This window comes from Chelmon rostratus, chromosome 19 (assembly GCF_017976325.1).
Source record: "Chelmon rostratus isolate fCheRos1 chromosome 19, fCheRos1.pri, whole genome shotgun sequence".
NCBI classification, from domain to species: Eukaryota; Metazoa; Chordata; class Actinopteri; order Chaetodontiformes; family Chaetodontidae; genus Chelmon; species Chelmon rostratus.
Window position 1 is genome coordinate 10,101,519 of NC_055676.1, and position 18,724 is coordinate 10,120,242.

Here is an 18,724-nt window from a genome sequence, read left to right on the forward strand (position 1 = left end):
AAAAATGTTGGGCTGTTGGCCCCCTCTTGATGGTCTTTAAGACAGTCTTAATTAGCCTTAGTTTTGGGTAAATTTGCTGAGGTGGGACTTCAGTTTAGGGTCATTTCACTTCATCAATTTATCAAATATTACTTTTATGTAAACAGGGAATGCTTTTGAGAGCAAGCTCTCTTTTGCAAATAACCGCACAGACATCTTGGGACCTTTGGGGCCCCAGACCACAGCTGATCTCTCTGCCCTGTAAGTGAACCAGCCTTGCTTGCTTCTCACAAGAGCAGAGAAAGAAAAGTGGGAACAAATTATATAAATATGTTGGATGATAGCAAAGGTAAGCAGTAAACATACACACTGCGCTGCACAATATTACATTCCTCTAATTTCTGCATTTGTCTTCAATTCTGAATTATTGCACCACTTCACGCCTTTGAACTGTATTTAGTTCATTCTCTCGTCCAATTGCAGCCAAAATGGAAGCAGACTAAAGCACGAATTGGTGTCTCATCTACCCCCCTTTCACTGAACAACGTCAGAACCAAGTTTGGGAAAGTGCACGGTTGAGTCACTTGTGCAGAAAGGCGGAGGCGGGCGTGTGCTCAGAGAGAAGTCTGTGTCATGCTTGAACAGATTTGTCTGGAGCATCACAGGAGCTGAGACCACCACCAAGCTCAATAAATGGTAGAAGTATCTTGGCTGACATTTTGTAATGGATAAATGAAAGGCTATACGAATGTTTCACAGCCTCAGTCGCTTTGGGGCTTTTTTTCTTCTAGAGAAAGGCAGAGAGTCAGGAAATACAACATAAATGAAGTGTGTAGGTGTAAGCTTGTATGAGGCTATGTCACAAATCTCTGGCGTTGTGTTTTCAAATTGTAGAAATTAGATTTTGGAAAAAATCTGATGCAGCTCGCACCAAAGCCCTGACATTTGCAGCAGCGCCAGTATTTTCCCACCAGGGTAAGACTCTCACCTAACCAGTTCTCAGCTGTAGAACAGCAGAAGCATTTACAGCACTGTTTGGCTATCCAAAACAAAAGGGTGGAGGTGGCTCAAACACCCCAGAGACAAACTGGAGGAGACACTAATTAGTAAAGACAGTGAAAAGGTATGACGCAGCTCGGCATGTGCCACACCTTGAATTAAGACATTCCTAGAAGGAGCGGATGGTTGACTTTTTTTTTTTTTTTTTGGTGTTCTGAAGCTGTCAAACCGCCTCAGTTTTACAGTTGACTGCTGATCTGCCACATGAGCCTCAACCCCTTCCCTCTACCATTCATGAACACGCGGGCCAGCGCCAGCTCAGCAAATAGAGCCCCAAGAAAGCAAATTGGTTGGATACAGTTTCAGTTACAGCTCTGAAGCAGCCATTTTCAGCCTGAGGGTCAGGACCCCTGCTACTTCAGGGTGACAGGAAAGGGTCAGCATGAAGAGGGAAAAAAAAAAAATCCCCTCTACAAATGTAAGATGTTGGAACAAAGTCCTCAGCAGAGCCCCTCAGCTGATGACTTCAGCAGTCTAGATCCCACTCACTCATTTTACACCCATTTAGTCCATGAGAAAATGTTTCCTCTCCAAGTATATGCCCTAAAATAAATAGCAAAACCTTTAGAAAAAAAAAGAACTGAATCACATACTGTACATGTTAACTTCATTTTCACATTCATCAGTTTTAAATATTATTTTTTTTATTTACTTACAGATATAAAAATTAACTGAAGAATTTGAAAAGCTTTGTCTTGTGCTTTTTCCGTCTGATTAGTGCTGTAAGATCTGCACAGGAGACAAACATCCAAACTCCCAATTATTAGAATTTAAGTAAACTTAGAGATGAGAGCAAACGTTGAGCCCCTTTGGTTTGGCTTCCTTTTACGATCAAGGGATTACTGCTTTTATTTCTTGAATTAAATGAGAAGTTACGATTGCAGCGCTCACGGTGTCCTGTGCGCCTGCAGCTCGCGTGGATGCATGCAGCAAGGTCCAGACTTCATCAGGTTTCATCAATAAATGTCAACCGCTGGAGGTAAAATGACTCAGCGATTTTCACACAAACATGAAAAGCTGCGTTTTTCAAGTCATTGTGAATGTGCATAGTCACAGGTCACTTACAAGCAGGCTGTGATAGCTACAGTAAGACGGTTCCAGAAATACACATTTGTCTCACGCAAAACAATCCAGATGCAGACAGCCAACTTTAAATGCATACATATCAAAGACACTGCCATCAATACGGTACATTCAAAGTCACGTTATATTACATACTTGTCTCCATTATGATGATATGCATGTTAGACAAATGACTGACTTCTGGCAATGCTGCTGGAATTGGCTGGTAGTAGCATTACTCATTCAGTCAGGGATGTCCCTCAAGTGTCTGAATGGACTGAAAAGATTGCCCTGTCTGCGTCAGAGTAGCTATATATACACAATATCACATCCCTTTAATTTTGCTGTACTGTTGTTGATAGTGACCTCATTCAGCCTCTGAACCATAAATGCTGAATTCTATATACAGAGTCAACATTCAGAGGTGAACATTATGCAAACCCCTCTCCTGTGATGAAGTAACATGTCAGGCTTCAAAGCAAACTTCCCCGAGAGAACCAGCATGCTTGAGCAACTGTCCTTTGTGCAATTATTCAGACTTTACATGTCCACCTCGGATGCTGCGTTCACCTCTTCCCGAGCCTGATGGGAGCAAGCTGAGGCCTCTTTTATGAGTGAGCGCCTAGCCATTCAGTCTCTGTGTGACCACCTCTCTGTACATGATGGAGATGTACACAAAGAGGAGTAGGATCACAAAGAAATCGTCCATGAATCCCAGGAGGCCGAAAAGTGCCTCGGGGAGGATGTCGAGCGGCGAGGCCAGGTAGGTGAGTGCACCAACCAGGCAGAGGAGAATTCGAATCCTGAACATCCAGAAGAGGCCGCCCACGGAAAACATCTCCCTAAAGGCATGACGCAGCAGGGTGGGCACATCTCGCAGCCTGTCCATTAACTGAGAAGACAGAGGAGAGAAAATATTATGAGAAAGCCTGTTCTAAACATATTCCTGCTTATAATGCACTGCACAAGTCAGTAACTCATTTGCATACTTGTGCGTTTTATCAGCAGTGCCTCAGATTCTACAGTTTGGAGGGACATTAAAAATGAAAATTCTCTTTATATTTTAATAATCAAAATCAGAGCAACTGATACTGCTTTTATGTATCTAATGGGATCTACAGCCCCTTCCTATTTCAGTAATAACTGCTACTATCATATATGTACATGTAATTTAAATACGAATATAAAGTAAGCCTGGGCTAGCCTGTAACTCTGCAGCCTAAATATGTGTGTGGCTGTTGTATACTCACAGATCTCGGCTGGCCTGAGAACCTGCGGTTGTAATCATTAATGTCTCTTAATATCAGCAGAGGTTCTGCATCGCCATCCTGGACCCTCTGAGGAGTGGCGTGCTCATGAAATAGTGGGAAGAGCAACGTTACCTGGAGAAGGGAAAAGGAAACGTAACACATGACAGCAGCGATGCCAAAATTGAAATGTTTGGCACACGCCTACATGAGTAAAAACATTTGAATGGGCTGAGACTGCACCCAGGGATAAATACAACTGACGTCTGTTTTCAATGGATTCTATTTCAGGCTTAAATGCAAACATTAGCACAAGTCTTAATAAATGAGGACTTAGAATTTATCTCTATGGGTAAATCTGGAAGTAAGCAATACCAACAGCTACCTGTAGGTCAAGCTGTAAGATACATAATATAAAAAGCTCAGGTTAACTACTCTACATCCAACATTTATTCCAAGTCTCACCATTTGTCTGCAGATGGGGCAGTTGATAGCACCCAGCCAGGTGCCATACCTCCAGTAAGCTATAATGCAGGAGCCTAAGCAGAGCAAAGACAGCTCTTTACCACATGGCACAAACTAACAGTACAATTACATCTTCACTTTCTCTCTGTAACAACTTGATTTTGCTTAGTGAACACTACTAAACTCCACACAACAGCCTTACCACAGAAAAGGTGTCCACAATTGGTTTCCACTGGCAGAACAGCCTGTTGTAAACACACAGGACAAGACATGTCTGTGTAATACTGCTGCCTGGTCTCCGCCTGAGAATTTTCATCCTGACAGACAGAAATCAAACACATACATGAACGTTTAAGTATTTCGAAATTCATCTTCTCACTGAAAAATAAAATACAAATGAATGAGAGATAAAACCAGTCATCAGTTCTGCAAAACCATAAAGGGTATTACATTACATCCAAACTGCAAAAATACAGCAAAAAAATTATGTTTGAAACACGCAGAATTTGTTCATGTTGAATTTTAAGAAGTGTAGCCTTTTTGCAACTTCCTGTGGTTGTTTGGCTTTTACATCCCCATTCTAATACTTTCTAACACAAACACTTGAAACTAAACTAATTTTTATACAATTACATAACAACAAGTATTATTTTAAAGCTTTATTACTCGTTATAAGATACAGGTAAGACACTAACTTGATATTACATTTGGTAATTTGGTTCATCTGAAATATGAAAGGGTCTTTAGCCTCTTAGTTACAATAGGATTCTCAAGCTCGACTCTTCCTCTCAATCTATCATTTATTCAACTTTTTATTCACGCAAAACAAAAATGTACTGATGTAGACTAGAGTTGTATTTGCCTGCGTACCTGCTCTGTTTGGAGCTGTTGTCGAACGGCTCGAACATGCTCCTGATTCTCTGGATGAATGTTCTGCTCCTCTTGTCTGCAAGGTCAAAAATAGACATTTGGCGTCATAACAGTCCTCAGTTGAAACTGAAAAGGTACGGAAACTGACTGGATGAGTTTTCTATCAAAACGTTCCATTCAGCAAATGATTTGGAAAGCAAATGCAAAACACCAAGTTATGTCGACAGTATCATTATTTGGTCAGCTTGGCAGCTACAAGTTATGTTAAAGAGCAAAAGTCTTCATAAACTCATTATATTGCTAAATCGGAAATATAAATGCACAGAAGACTAAGCTTGCAAACCAGGCTACTTTTATTTGAATCGTAAAGAGATTTGTAGTACCAACCAGTGCCTACAGGCAAACTAACTGTGGAGGAAAGTTCTACAATGTGAGACTAGCAGCAAAGCTTTGGTGTTGAATAATGCAAAGTTTCACAAATGTCTTCCTGAATTTGTTTCTTACCTGCAGAGCAGAGTGAGGAGGCCTGCAAGGAAGGTGACACTGAGCACCACAACAAACAAGACCTGGTTGCTGACACCCTCAATGAGGGTGTCCTCATCTTGGATCAGGTAGTCCAAGTCCCCACATTGATTGTCCTCCATCATCCACACTCATAGCCTACACCACTAGAAGACACAGAGGCAAAAAGAAGCTAAGTTTTTATTGGACACTGTTCTGTTTCTGATCTTTAACTTCTCTACAGAAAGTTTTGCACATTTGTGAAATATTGGATTATTACTATACTTATTATTGATTTCATTAGCCATAGTAGTAATTATTCTATATAACAACTGCCATACGCAGTCTCTAAATGATCTAACAATTGGCACATCCTTTAAGGTAGAAGAGCTAGCTTTAAATTGCATGTTTTTAAACATAAGTTGAATCATAACGTTCCTGCCACCACTGTTAAATACAATCTCAAAATAATTCACGTTATCGTTTTGATTTTCCACTGTACCAACTTACAGCCACAAGCAGAGGCTTGCTGAAAGCAGTGTACCAAAACAATGATGCCTAGGGGAAACTTCATCAGTTGGACTCAATGTATAGTCTGTAGCACTTGCAGTTTTCCAATGTCTCAGCAGATGTAAGGTTTGAAAAAAGATGGTATTTCAAACTAGGAATCATGGCAGGTTTGTTTCACATCAGTTAAGACAGCTAATAATACATTCCATCAAATCTGATACCATGACTACAAAAAGAAACGTTTACTTTCCTGACATTATGAGCGAGCACTGTCTGCCGTAAGCGCACAGGCAACTAGCTACTCCCCACACCGCTAGCTAAGTTTAGCGATGGCGCAGAGTAGCCGTGACTCGCTTGTAATTGAAAGCATTTCTGGACACTGCTGACGTTAGACAATATACGTCGTGTCACTTTCGGAGGCTCCTCCGCCGTTGGACAGTAGCTGGTGTTATGATGTACCGATAAGTTATAATACGACGAATGGCTGAGCTTCTAAATCCAGGCTCAACCAGTGCTAGCTAACTCATAAACACAGCTACCCTTTAGCCTGGTAAAGCAAGAGCGTTTTGGGGCTAGCCAAAAAATCACCGTAACGTTTTGACAAATTAGCACAATCAAACTAATGAAGTCCATGTAGCCTCACAGCTACATTGCATTATATTACAGTACAAGACGGGGCGTAACGAATGACCTCACCTACCAATAAGAAGTCCATCTTCCTCTCCAGGCTTGACTTGTCAACTCCATTCAATGTCTTGCGCCTGGAGACATTTTGCCTTGCAGCAATGACAGATTTTAGAGGTTCAGTCAGATCATTACGTCGGAAGCGAGTAGCCAAACCTTCGCTTAATCATGAAACATTTCGCATACTGGTGCTGCTGGTTCAGATTGTTGCTCACTCTTATCTCGTTTTTCTTTTCTTCTTCTGGGTTTTGACAATTTAAACGCGTCTAGGCGCACTACCGCCCTCCACAGGGCAGGGTATCTATCTATGTTGTGTGCTATTTTACGTCTCATTAATGGGTGGCAGTAGAGGTCCTTACAAAGGCTGTGAATGTCGCCGACTACAAGAAGAAGAGCTGGGCCATCAGTCCATAAAACATAGCAAGCTGTATTAGCTAGCTAAACTTCACCACAACACCTTTTTATCGAGGCGAAATGCCTCGTTATGCACAGCTAGTGATGGGCCCGGCGGGAAGCGGTAAGGTAAGCTATCATTCAGTTATACGTCCTGAAATGCGTTGTTATGCTATTCGGCTAAAGCGATAAGCTAAGGCATGAGGTTGTTTTCCACATATACCAAGTTCAAGTTATTGCTTCTTTTTATTTGCTTATTGTTGGGAATTTTGTTTTGCCATTTCAGAGTACCTACTGCTCCACTATGGTCCAGCATTCAGAGTCCCTAAACCGCTCAGTTCAGGTGGTCAATCTGGACCCGGCGGCTGAGCACTTTGACTATCCTGTCATGGCAGGTGAGCACAGCATGTTTTCAGCTCACAAAAGCATCAATACATCTGAGTGCAGAGAGTGAATCTTAGCCAGAACAGAAGGGTTATAAGATAGAGACACAAGAAGGGTAATGTAGGTGTTTTGTCATTACATGCTTATAGTGGGTTTAGATTGAGATTTGGTTTGCTAATAATACATGTGTATACGGATGGAGAAATGAGATTGTTCACATATAGTGTAACAACACACTAAACTAGGATTCAATTAAGTGTGACCACACACACACAGGGTCAGATTAATCTTAACAATTCAAAAACAGTAAAAATAAATAAATAAAGAAATACACCATATAATATATAGAAGAGAAAATACCCTGAAATATAAGTGCTTTGTTATTGAGCCTGAGCAGTGTGCTTATTTACTGTAGTCTGTTAATAAAGAGCATGATTCCCTCTGGATATGTTTCTGTGGCCAAAGGGAAGAGGGATAAACAGTTAGTAAGACACATTTTCAGTATCACATGCCTGATCTTTGCTATTTGCTCTTACACTTACTGTACTTACAGTAAGTGTTATTTTTGTCTGAAAAGATAACCTAAGTGTATAAATGTCCTCAGACATCCGCGAGCTAATCCAGGTGGATGACGTGATGGAAGACCAGTCTCTCAGATTCGGTCCTAATGGAGGCCTGGTCTTCTGCATGGAGTACTTTGCCAACAACTTTGACTGGCTGGAGGAAAGCCTGGGTCATGTAGAAGATGACTACATACTGTTTGACTGCCCAGGTAAGCGTTGTGGCATTTGTGCATAAAAAATGACTAACAATTATTTTTTAGTCAAATCAATTAGTCCACTAATTGTCCCAGCTCTAATTGTGATTATGAATTACTGTGTCATTTGCATATACACCAGCAGTGCGGACACAGCTATGTTCTCACAGCTCCAACACAGCTTTAAGAAGTGGCTTGTTGTTGCAGGTCAGATTGAACTTTACACACACCTCCCTGTAATGAGGCAGCTGGTGGAGCAGCTCCAGCAGTGGGAGTTTCGGGTGTGTGGAGTCTTTCTGGTAGACTCCCAGTTCATGGTGGAGTCTTTTAAGGTAACAGTGAACCTCTGCAGTATCTTTACATGCTTATTTGAGTCCCTTTGTTTCTTAACACAGCTCATTTCTTACCTTACATTATTTAATGTAGTAATGAAAGCAAGCATGAAGTGATGTGAGACATCTCCCTTCTTCTCCTACCGCAGTTCATCTCAGGAGTCATGGCTGCCCTGAGTGCCATGGTGTCATTAGAGATCCCTCAAGTAAACATTATGACAAAAATGGACCTGCTTAGCCCTAAAGCAAAGAAAGAAATTGAAAAGTAAGTTTCATATGACTGCAGTGGCAGTGGTGTTCAGTTCAGTTCATGAATCCTGCAGCAATGAGTCTCCTCAATGTTGCTACTAAGACCAAGGAAGGAAAGAAGTGAAGTGATATATTTCAAATTCTAATTGTATTGTTATAGTTATCTTATTAAAGAGAGTTATATAGTAGTCTAAGGCCTCAGTTATGTTGTCTTTCAAAACCTGAACGTGTGAAAGAGTAAGCTCTTTTCTGACTTCTTGTAAAACTTGCTTCGTCTGGCAGCATCATTCGTTATGCTTGCTTTCTTTTTCACCAGGTACCTGGACCCAGACATGTACTCAATGATGGAAGATAACTCGGATACCATCAGAAGCACAAAGTTCAAGAAGCTGACTCAAGCCATCTGTGGTCTGGTAAGTGGAGCCCTTAATTTGATCCTGCATTTCATTCTGGAACAGAATGTACAAATATTTTAATGAGGCTTTCTTTCTCTATCTGTGTGTGCAGATTGATGACTACAGTATGGTGAGATTCCTGCCTTTTGACCGCACCGATGAGGAAGGTATTAACATAGTACTACAACACATTGACTTCTCCATACAGTATGGTGAGGACCTGGAGTTCAAGGAGCCAAAGGTGAATTTAATAATATGGTGTACAGTAATTACAATGCATTTCACCATTATTATAGAACTATTAATTTGTTCTCATTCCCACCCTTATTTTTCTACAGGAGGTTGATGAAGAGCCTGGTAATGTAAATTATGATGAGATTTTTCAAGACAAAGTGGACAGCTGAAGTCGTTTGACTCCAGGAAAAAGGACACTTGTCAGAGTTGAAAGAAGAAGAAAACAGTTGAGGCTGATGAAGAACCAAGATTTGTTATTATCAAGCCAAGATGGAGAATAGCATGGGATTGCAAGGACACTGAATGGGACATGTGTGGGAAAAGACTGACTCTGAAGGTCATGTATTATCTGGTGTGTGTTCAGAAGTTTTTAGTTTTGTATGCTGTTTTTTGACTCAAGCCATTTCTGTGATTTCAGCTAATTAATGTTTCATTATTTCAGGACAGTGTTGAAATCAAGAAGAATTGCTCTTAAATACATTTATTAATGCTATTTTTTTTAAATAAAATACTACACAAAATTTACAACTTGAGTGCGTGTGTGAAGAAAACAGGTATGTTAGCGCCCCCACGTGGCAGCTACGCTATATAACATGTAGCCACTTCCTGTATAGCTGTAGGGTGGGACAGGCGGAAGCAGAGGACTGAAGTGCTACTATTTTTCTGTCGCTGAGCAGTTGGACTGATATTTATCACTCAACATGCCGGTGAGTAAGTTGTACATTATTAACAGAAGCGCGTAGAGTGCGGTTTGGAGCAAAAAACCTGCACTGAAACCCCGCTGGTTGGTAACACGGGCCTCCGAGTTAACGTTAGCTGTGGTGACGTTAGCATAGTTGGCTAGCTATGTTAGCATTCGCTCGCAATTAAACGCTATTGGTGTTGAACATGTCAGAAATTAGAAATTCGCCGTTGTTTGCTGTGCTGTCATGCAAATTATTCTTAGTTAAGTGCCTAATCAACATATTGTTTGGTATCGTTGTAGCATAGCTGGTACTACAGACGTTAGGTAACGGAGGCAGAGGTGTCACCGATGCTATCTGACAGAAAAATAGATGTGACAGCAACTTTTTCCCCTCTTTTTAAGGCGTATCACTCAAGCCTGATGATCCCCGAAACCCGGCTGGTGGGGAATATGGCCTTGCTTCCCCTCAAAACCCAGTTCAAGGGACCAGCCAGAGGAGACGGTAAGCCTGTATGGTCGTTTTAAATAACATAAAGTGAAGCCGGTCCCTCCTGATATCATGAACACACGTGTTATGTTTAGGTTTTAATAGACTATTCACCAGCTTAAGTCCTTTTTATGAAGGGTTCATACCTTGTTATGACACGTTGCTCAGTTCCTGATATATGCATCATCGTTACTTCCATATATGGCCGAAAGAGTGTATCCTGAAGTTCAACTTCTTCATCGATGTCTCGACACTTTGTCTCTAGCTTTGCAATGTCTGCGATGTGAAGCGAAGAAGATGCAATAATTCCCTGTGCAGATTTTACTTAGTGTACCATTGCGGGGTCATGGTGTGATTTATTTTCACTATTGCAAAACAACAAGCACCAGAGTGTGCCACTTCTCAAGTCATTAAAAACTGGAGATTATAATTGTGTAATATTTGACATAAGAAATGCTGTTTGACCACTCACAGTGGTTTCCCAGCAGCTTGTATATCATAGATCAAAAATGGAGCTTTGCAGAACAAAAAAAAAAGATGCACTGACCAAAACAGGAAATGACTTGTTTTTAATGGTGAAAATGTCCGCCAACACTAATTCGTGCAAATTCTTGAATTCATCATATGCATTGGATTGATGTATGTCTTTACTACCTTTTTTCATTTCAGGCATAGAGTCAGACATCATTGATGAGGCTATCTACTACTTCAAGGCCAATGTTTTCTTTAAGAACTATGAAATCAAGGTAATGCATGTATTATCACTTGTATATTTAGCAAAAAAAAAAAGAAACAGATGAGTAGATTTTTTTTCATGACAATTACGATATTTTGGGTGAGGGTCAAGCACGTACCTCATTCATGTGCTTGTTCCTGTATGTTTTCTCTTCCCCATCTTTCTCTGCCTCTGTTAAAGCAGCTGGGCATTTCATTCTTACACGTGCCCCAGCTTGCTTCTTCCCGTTCCCCTCAGCCATGCATAGTTGCTCAGGATCTAAACTATGCAGCTTTTTATTGTTTAAACCTGGCTGGAACTGTAACAATTATGACAACACTTATGCGTTAGACAAAGAACACTTTTTTTTTTTTTCAGTGTAATTCCAGGTATTTCAGACAGTAATGTGTGTTTGTGTGTTTGCTGTGTTTCTTTCAGAATGAGGCGGACAGGACACTGATCTATGTCACACTCTACATTTCTGAATGCCTAAAGAGGCTACAGAAGGTACATTTCATAATGTATGGGTACAGAGTTTACAGGGGTGGATGTCTAGACTTTCCACTGACTTCTTGCAAATGTGAAGATGTGTAGCAAGAATTAAAAGGCTTGTGTTAAAGTAGGTGTCTGACACCTAGAGCAGATAACCCTCAGGGGCTTACCAGATGTTTTTTAGGGAGTCATTAACTGATAAGTACAATGTGACTTGCTTTTTTCACATATACAGGAAGAAGGAATTAGCTGCTTGAATGCTTATGCAAACGGTGTTGAAAAACAGGAGAGCTAAATCATTGTGTGTGTGTGTGTGCGCTCCTCACAGTGCAGCTCCAGGAGCCAGGGAGAGAAGGAGATGTACACTCTGGGCATCACTAACTTTCCCATTCCAGGAGAACCTGGCTTCCCACTCAATGCTATGTATGTTAAACCTACAAACAAGCAGGAGGAAGGTAAGACCCAGCACCATAAACTAGGTCTTGTAGTGCCTCAGGAAGTGTACCAAGAATAAAAAGAGGAAAAAAAGCAAGTCTTGCTCAGTTGGACATTTCCCCCATATTCATACTCATTGTGAGCCGTGAATCTTTGTGGCTCATTAACACTGTACTCCGAATTAGGGCCAGTTTCCTTGTACCCTTCTCATATTTCATCTGATTCCCTGCTTGAAGTAATATCAAGCCAAAAATAGCAATGCTGACCAGAGCTCCTTCAGCTTGAAGTGCTGTTTCATGCTTGTGTGGTGTCCCTCAACCTTGCTCTTATACAGTATCAGCACTGTTGTGTCTTCTACAAAGATAAAGATACAAAGCAATTTAAGCACTGCTCAAGGTCCCCTTTCCCGGTTTTGATGTTGCGGTAGCGAATGAAATGTTATGGTATGATGTGACTTTGCTCATAGTGATAGTGCTTAAAGCAGTGGTTGAAGGTGTTTTTGCTGCGATATAACACTGCTTCTGCAACCTTTTCCAGAGACGATGAGGGCGTACCTCCAGCAGATTCGCCAGGAGACTGGCTTGAGGCTATGTGACCGTGTGTTTGACCCCCAGACAGACAAACCCAGCAAGGTGAGTGCGACATCTGCAAAGTAACACCACTAGAGCTGTATATGCACATAACATTCACACCAGGTAATTGGCAATTCTCGTAAGTTATGAACTTGTTTCAAAATGTGACAAGCAAGGTGCAATCAGTCATACCGGCTGTGACCCACATTTCCTGTGTTTAAGCCAAATTACCTGGGCTAATGCACCCTTTATTCATAATGCAATCATTGAGTTAACTGCAAAGGCAGTTCACATTGTAATGTGAAATAAGGCTTTGTTACTCAAGAGGAGGACATAGACAATGGAGCTATAGTTGTTTGTCAAGGGTTTCTATCTAGATTTCAGCACAACAATGTGTGTCCTGTTGTCCTGTCACAAATGAATTGTCTGGTGTCCAGGTTTGTTTTTTATGTTGCCACAGAGTGCAGAAGCTTCAGACACTTTTCATAACAGATGTTTGTCTCTTTCAGTGGTGGGTGTGCTTTGTCAAGAGGCAGTTCATGAACAAAAGTCTGTCAGCCCCCGGACAGTGAACAACTCAGGACCCAGTTTCTATTCTACACCTGCAGGATTGATGGATGGAGTTTTTCTTTGGGTGGGGGGTATGCTTTTGTGTTGCTCAGATTATTTTTTACTCTTTAAGTTTAAGGATATCTCATCTATTGTCTGGATGTTGACCATATTGAGCTGGTGCTTAATTCAATAAAGCAGTCATGGATATTAGAAAATAATGTGTCGCTGTATTTTGTTCATGCACTTTACACTGAAAACAAGGCAGACTTGAGTCCTGATTGACAGTAACTCCGAATCAAGTTAAATCTGAAAGCAAGCTCTGAAAACATCTGTTAATTAAGACGATGATTTGTGTAGTGGAGGGGTACAAAGTTCACTAATCAGTCATCAGTCCTTTCTAAATGAGAAATTGCCATTATCGTTGTTTAACTGATAGCAACGATGGCTGCATTATTTTCAAGTACTCCAGTGAGCTGTGACAGTGAGCCAGGAACTGCAAAACGGAATTCATCCGTCATCAATTTTATCATATACACCTGTGCTTTTCATACTGTGGCTTGTGTGAAAAAGGCCTATTTAATGTGCTACTGTACAGTCTCGACACAGCCCCTCTCTCACAGGCAAGATGAATGGTTTTTCTCTATACAGATGCATTGTTCAAAAAGGTTTGAGTTTTCCAAGCAAGGACAAGTAGTTCATGTTTACAGAGGTATAAAATGCAGCATGTACATAAAAATATTTGTATCGGTGTACTGTCTTTGGTTTGTGCACAATAGTTTTTCTGGACTCAAAACAGGCCTTCAGATGCAGTCCTGACTGGAGATAGGTTTCCTTCGCTGGCAGTCAAAGTTAAGGCAGTGTTAGGTGTTAAGTTTCCCCCTCAGGGAGAGGAGGAGCACTTTCTCTGCAGAACACAGTGTGTCCAGGGAAAGGAAAGCTAGTGTCTGCGTTTCCATCTATTTCATGACTGCCAATACCCCTAAATTGCATACTTGATGAAAAAACTGTAGAACAGCTGGCTCAGTGTGGCAGGCTGAAAATAAAAATAAAAACCTCCATAACAGACAATATGCATCGCAAAATAATCTCACTCAAAATAAATACGTAGATATAAAGTAAACTAACTTTAGAAAACAGGGCATTTATCAGAGGGGATGGTTTCTCCTAAAATCTGATGAGTATGTACATAACAGAATAAGCATTAGTCTGTAATACAATAAGTAATAGTCTGCCCATAGTCCATCAGTTGCAAATCTTATGTAACTGATGGTGCAAAATTGGAAAGTAAAATGGAACTGAACTTTTGACAGCAAGAATGCCACTGCCATTCAGCAATATTCAGAAATATCAACAATTCTCAAACTGCACAACACAAATTAGTAGAGAATAAAGGTTTATACATTTGCTTTCTCTTTGGGTGGCTAATTGATGTTGCTGAAGTTGTGCCCCGTGGTCATCTAGCCCACTTAAGCCCACCTGTGCAGTTCCAACCTGAAACAAAATGAACATTTCAGTTTGGGTATTACCATTAGTCAATGTTGTGTAAACCTACAGCATGATACTTACATAGTTTTACAAAAAGAGACATCACCTAAATGAGCAGCAACAGTAACTCCAAACACCCAAAATACAGCTTACTGTGTGCGACTACAGCATGATGAACCCTGACAGGTGGTTTCACTTACTGTGTTGATGACTGGGGTGTGACCTTAGTCGAAAGCCATCTCTTGACTCTTCCGCACACAGCGTGCCACTTTTTTCTTAAAAACTCCTGTAGGATCCTCCCGCCACTCTTTCTGCAGGATGGGATAAATGCAAGAACCCTTGACCACACATTTTGCACAGAAGTTACCAGCACAGCTGACTGATAGATGTTTACTTTACTTCAAACTTAAGTTTCAACTACTGCCTCTTTCTGTTTCAAGGCAGCACCTCTCAGCCTTGACAGGCTGTGATTTGCACATCGCAGGTATCCACGTTACTCAGCCCCCTTGTTTGGATTTCCATTGGAACAGCAAGACTAAACTGCACTGACTAGACATTGTAGGTTTTTTGCACCCTTGTCCACATGTATACATACAACTTAGACACAGATTCTGAATAAAATGTTCCCAACTGTTTCTTATTGTCTTGCAAATGTGAGACAGTAGGCACTTACAGCTGCATCCACATTGGCAGGAGAGTCTCCATTGGGGTCTGCTAACATAGAGATAACACTGATCATGATGGTCTCTACTGTATGGATCGGCAGCCAGCGCTCTTCGGGCTTCTCATAGCCATACTTGTCCTCGCCAGGTTCATGCAGGATGGAGATGCAGACGTCGCCATTTTTGGCCACTGGCAGAAAACAAGAATTCAGAGATCGCTGATCCGTCTGTACTAAAGCAGAAGATCTGATACTATACTGCAGCTCTGCACTGAAAAATTAGAAAACTCAAACCCAATACATTTAATCCTGCAGCCAGTAAAGAGAATTTGGAAATCCTGTCATGGGACATTTACCATAGAACTGTAGCTGCAAATTAATGTACTTTCAGAAACATAGTTGGGCAAAACATGTATTTAAATATACACTATTCAAAATATTGAAGATACTAAAGAGAATCTGATCTTGTAAGTTTTAAAATAATGTTAACTTACTGTGCATCCGTAAAGTATTAACAGCACTTCACTTTTTCCACATTGTTGTGTTACAGCCTTATTCCGAAATGGAATAAATTCATTTTTCCCCTCAATTCTACACACAGCACCCCATAATCACAACATGAACAGTGTTTATGAAATGTTATTTTTTTAATAAATTTGCTAAGAAATCAGATGTACATAAGTATTCACAGCCTTTGGCAGCAATTACAGCCTCAAGTCTTCTTGACTATGATGCCACAAGCTTGGCACACCTCTTTGGGCAGTTTTGCACATTCCTCTTTGCAGCACCTCTTAAGCTCCATCAGGTTGGATGGGAAGCGTCAGCGCACAGCCATTTTCAGATCTCTCCAGAGGTTTTCAAATCAGATTCAAGTCTGGGCTCTGGCTCGGCCACTCAAGGACACTAACAGAGTTGTCCTGAAGCCACTCCTTTGATATCTTGGTTGTGTGCTGAGGGTGGTTGTCCTGCTGAAAGATGAACCGTCGTCCCAGTCTGAGGTCAAGAGCGCTCTGGAGCAGGTTTTCATCCAGGATGTCTCTATCGTTGCTGCCTTCTTCTTTCCCTCTGTCCTAACTAGCCTCCCAGTTCCTTCCTCTGACATGCACTGTCAAGTGTGAGACCTTATATAGATAGGTGTGTGCCTTTCCAAGTCATGTCCAATCAACTGAATTTACCACAGGTGGACTCCAATTAAGCTGTAGGATGATCAAGGATGATCAGTGGAAACAGGAAGCACCTGAGCTCAGTTTTGAGCTTCATGGCAAAGGCTGTGAATACTTATGTACATTTCTTAGTTTTTTTATTCTAAATAAATTGTAACATAACCAACTGTGGAAAAAGTGAAGTGCTGTGAATACTTTCCAGATGCACTATTACTCAGCACTTACAAGCAGTATTTACATCGGTTCCCCTAGTATTTGTTTTTTGTGAAAAAAGAAAAAAAAAAGGCTTCAAATGCCTTCTTTGATACAGATTAGTTAGAGACACAGCAGCCTGGGAAATTAGTTCTTACCATTTGGATGCCAGATTTCCGTGATGAACTTCATCTTTGGAGGCCTCAGAGGATAGTCACGGGGGAAGGTTAAAGTGGCTTTGAAGAACCCTCCTTCACTACAAACGACAAAGAGGATGTTGTGATGATGTACACTCAGGATTATGAGAGAACATACAGCTCAGCTACAGGTGAATGTAACTTCACTGGTAAACCACTTCACTCACAATAACGTGTCTTGAGGCCCGATGACGACCACTTCCCACTGATAGATGTCATCATCGTCCACAAGACCCGCGGAGAAGCCTTCCACTGGGCTCTTGCTGAGCTCTGTAATATAAATCAAAATCAGCTTTACCGGCCAAGCATGTGGCACACATACATGGAATTTCACTGTTTTTAAAAACTGCTCTCAGTGTACTTACACAAAAATAGATATAACAGATCTAAGAATATGCACAACAAAGCTGAAGAAATAAAGGTAAATAATAGGCAGAACTATTATGTACACAAATATGAAATATATACATATAGACATGTATACATGTCTATAAAAGTGGTTTAGATTGAAAGTGTCAGTGCATGATGACCTGGTGTGTGTGTGTGTGTGTGTTTGTGTGTGTGTGGTGATTTTGAAATACTTTTAGTAGTTATTGAGCAACACCAGCTAGCCCGAGTCATATCCTCTCAAACAGCTGTCTGGTACCGACTTACGCCATCTATAACCTTACACGTGCATTTCAACTTAGCCGTCACGAGCTGTTATCAGTACGTACCAACGTTAACTAAATAAAAGAACGTACAAATGAAACGTAGCTGTTGCAGTTGAGTGATAAAGTAATGTTAGTTTATAGTAAAATAAGCTCTAGTAGCAACAGTTAGCCAACTTACCTGCTAATTGTTTACGTAGTAACAACGAGGACTGTTCCGTCATTTTATAGAAACTGGTATATCTTTCTTAGCTGTTTTTTGTGTTGATAAAGGACAACTAACTGTCAAACTGTCAACGCGGTTAAATTAAGCATCTGGCAAAGAACGTAAAGCACACGGTCCACGTTTTCTCCCCGTCTGTCTGTCCGACAACACCAATAACATGGGTCAAAAAAAGAAAAAAAAAACGGTCACCCTGTGATCAGTTTTCCCTCTGAGTTACCTCTCAGGCAAACCGCGCTTCCTGGCTGTGTTTTGTCCACAGTCAGGTCCACCAATTAAATGAAAGTTAAAGTTAGGACCATGTTTGGGATGTAGGGGTGTTAATTTTGTCCTAACTGAGCGCATTTATTGTTCACAAATGCTAGCAAAGGAAGTGCTGCCTGTTAAGCTTACCCCGGGCATAAAATTTCCATGAACCACTTTTCCTCGCCGTGTAGCTTTGCAGCAGGCTGTACCCCCATTGGTGCATTACTGCCCCCAACTGTTTGCAATGAGTACTACACGTTCTCTCTTTGTATTGTGGACCTCACATGCCGAGGACCAAAACTGTGTAGAAAATACAGCACGGTAAGGCCAAAAGTATGTGGACACTACTTTGGGTCTGGGGTTATTTTCATTGTTTGGGAAATAGGGCAGACTTCATGTTCCAAAGGAACAGATAAAGAAATGGTCCAGTTTGGTGTGGAGGAACTTGGGGCCACAGCTCTCATTATGGACACTGGCATTGTGTTCTGTGTTTTTGATAGGGATTTCAGGGTAATAGCAGCTGTGAGAAAGTTTTCATTCATCATTTTCATTCATTATAATTATGCATCATACTTTCCTTCTCTCACTGCCTCTACCTCCTTGTTGCTGTTTGCCCTACTATATACCACTCTCAGATCCCTTTAAAAGAGCATTACTTGCGACATACAAAACCTCATAGCTTTCCATGGCTACTTTTGCGTGAATCTCTAAAAATACCAGAGCACTCCATCCATCCACTCAATACAGTGCCACCAGAAGCTGTGAAACAATTTCAGGCTTGACCCAAGCTCATCCCCCCTAGCGGCGCCGTCAGTGCATCAGCAGAAGAAAAAACCTGCTGTAATGTT

At 41.1% G+C, this 18,724-nt stretch overlaps 4 protein-coding genes across 5 annotated transcripts; 2 read left to right on the forward strand and 2 right to left on the reverse strand.

The window, feature by feature from the left end:
* Window positions 1-1,665: 1,665 nt before the first annotated feature.
* Window positions 1,666-6,603, reverse strand: rnf170 (ring finger protein 170). 2 transcript variants are annotated; one of them, XM_041960460.1, is made up of 7 exons: window positions 6,394-6,603; window positions 5,187-5,350; window positions 4,683-4,758; window positions 4,015-4,129; window positions 3,813-3,886; window positions 3,351-3,482; window positions 1,666-2,992 (listed from the first exon to the last, which is right to left on the reverse strand). In XM_041960460.1, exons 2-7 carry the CDS (start codon window positions 5,327-5,329, stop codon window positions 2,723-2,725), a joined length of 810 nt encoding a protein of 269 aa, XP_041816394.1. In that variant the 5' UTR covers window positions 5,330-5,350; window positions 6,394-6,603; the 3' UTR covers window positions 1,666-2,722. The 2 variants fall into 2 exon arrangements, with proteins under 2 accessions (XP_041816394.1, XP_041816395.1); XM_041960461.1 differs by having other exon boundaries at window positions 6,390-6,603.
* An 84-nt stretch (window positions 6,604-6,687) lies between these two features.
* On the forward strand, window positions 6,688-9,631 carry gpn3 (GPN-loop GTPase 3). The gene is made up of 8 exons (XM_041959744.1): window positions 6,688-6,899; window positions 7,057-7,165; window positions 7,759-7,926; window positions 8,119-8,243; window positions 8,393-8,508; window positions 8,809-8,905; window positions 9,000-9,128; window positions 9,226-9,631. The coding sequence occupies exons 1-8, from the start codon at window positions 6,852-6,854 to the stop codon at window positions 9,289-9,291; spliced, it is 858 nt and encodes a 285-aa protein (XP_041815678.1). The 5' UTR covers window positions 6,688-6,851; the 3' UTR covers window positions 9,292-9,631.
* Window positions 9,632-9,709: 78 nt separating this feature from the next.
* arpc3 (actin related protein 2/3 complex, subunit 3) lies at window positions 9,710-13,269 on the forward strand. The gene is made up of 7 exons (XM_041959745.1): window positions 9,710-9,828; window positions 10,209-10,308; window positions 10,963-11,039; window positions 11,447-11,515; window positions 11,829-11,955; window positions 12,473-12,567; window positions 13,017-13,269. Exons 1-7 carry the CDS (start codon window positions 9,823-9,825, stop codon window positions 13,077-13,079), a joined length of 537 nt encoding a protein of 178 aa, XP_041815679.1. The 5' UTR covers window positions 9,710-9,822; the 3' UTR covers window positions 13,080-13,269.
* Window positions 11,318-17,769, reverse strand: ube2g1b (ubiquitin-conjugating enzyme E2G 1b (UBC7 homolog, yeast)). Its single transcript, XM_041959747.1, has 6 exons — window positions 17,589-17,769; window positions 16,925-17,027; window positions 16,719-16,816; window positions 15,218-15,396; window positions 14,745-14,855; window positions 11,318-14,550 (listed from the first exon to the last, which is right to left on the reverse strand). The coding sequence occupies exons 1-5, from the start codon at window positions 17,629-17,631 to the stop codon at window positions 14,769-14,771; spliced, it is 510 nt and encodes a 169-aa protein (XP_041815681.1). The 5' UTR covers window positions 17,632-17,769; the 3' UTR covers window positions 11,318-14,550; window positions 14,745-14,768.
* Between the last annotated feature and the right edge of the window lie 955 nt (window positions 17,770-18,724).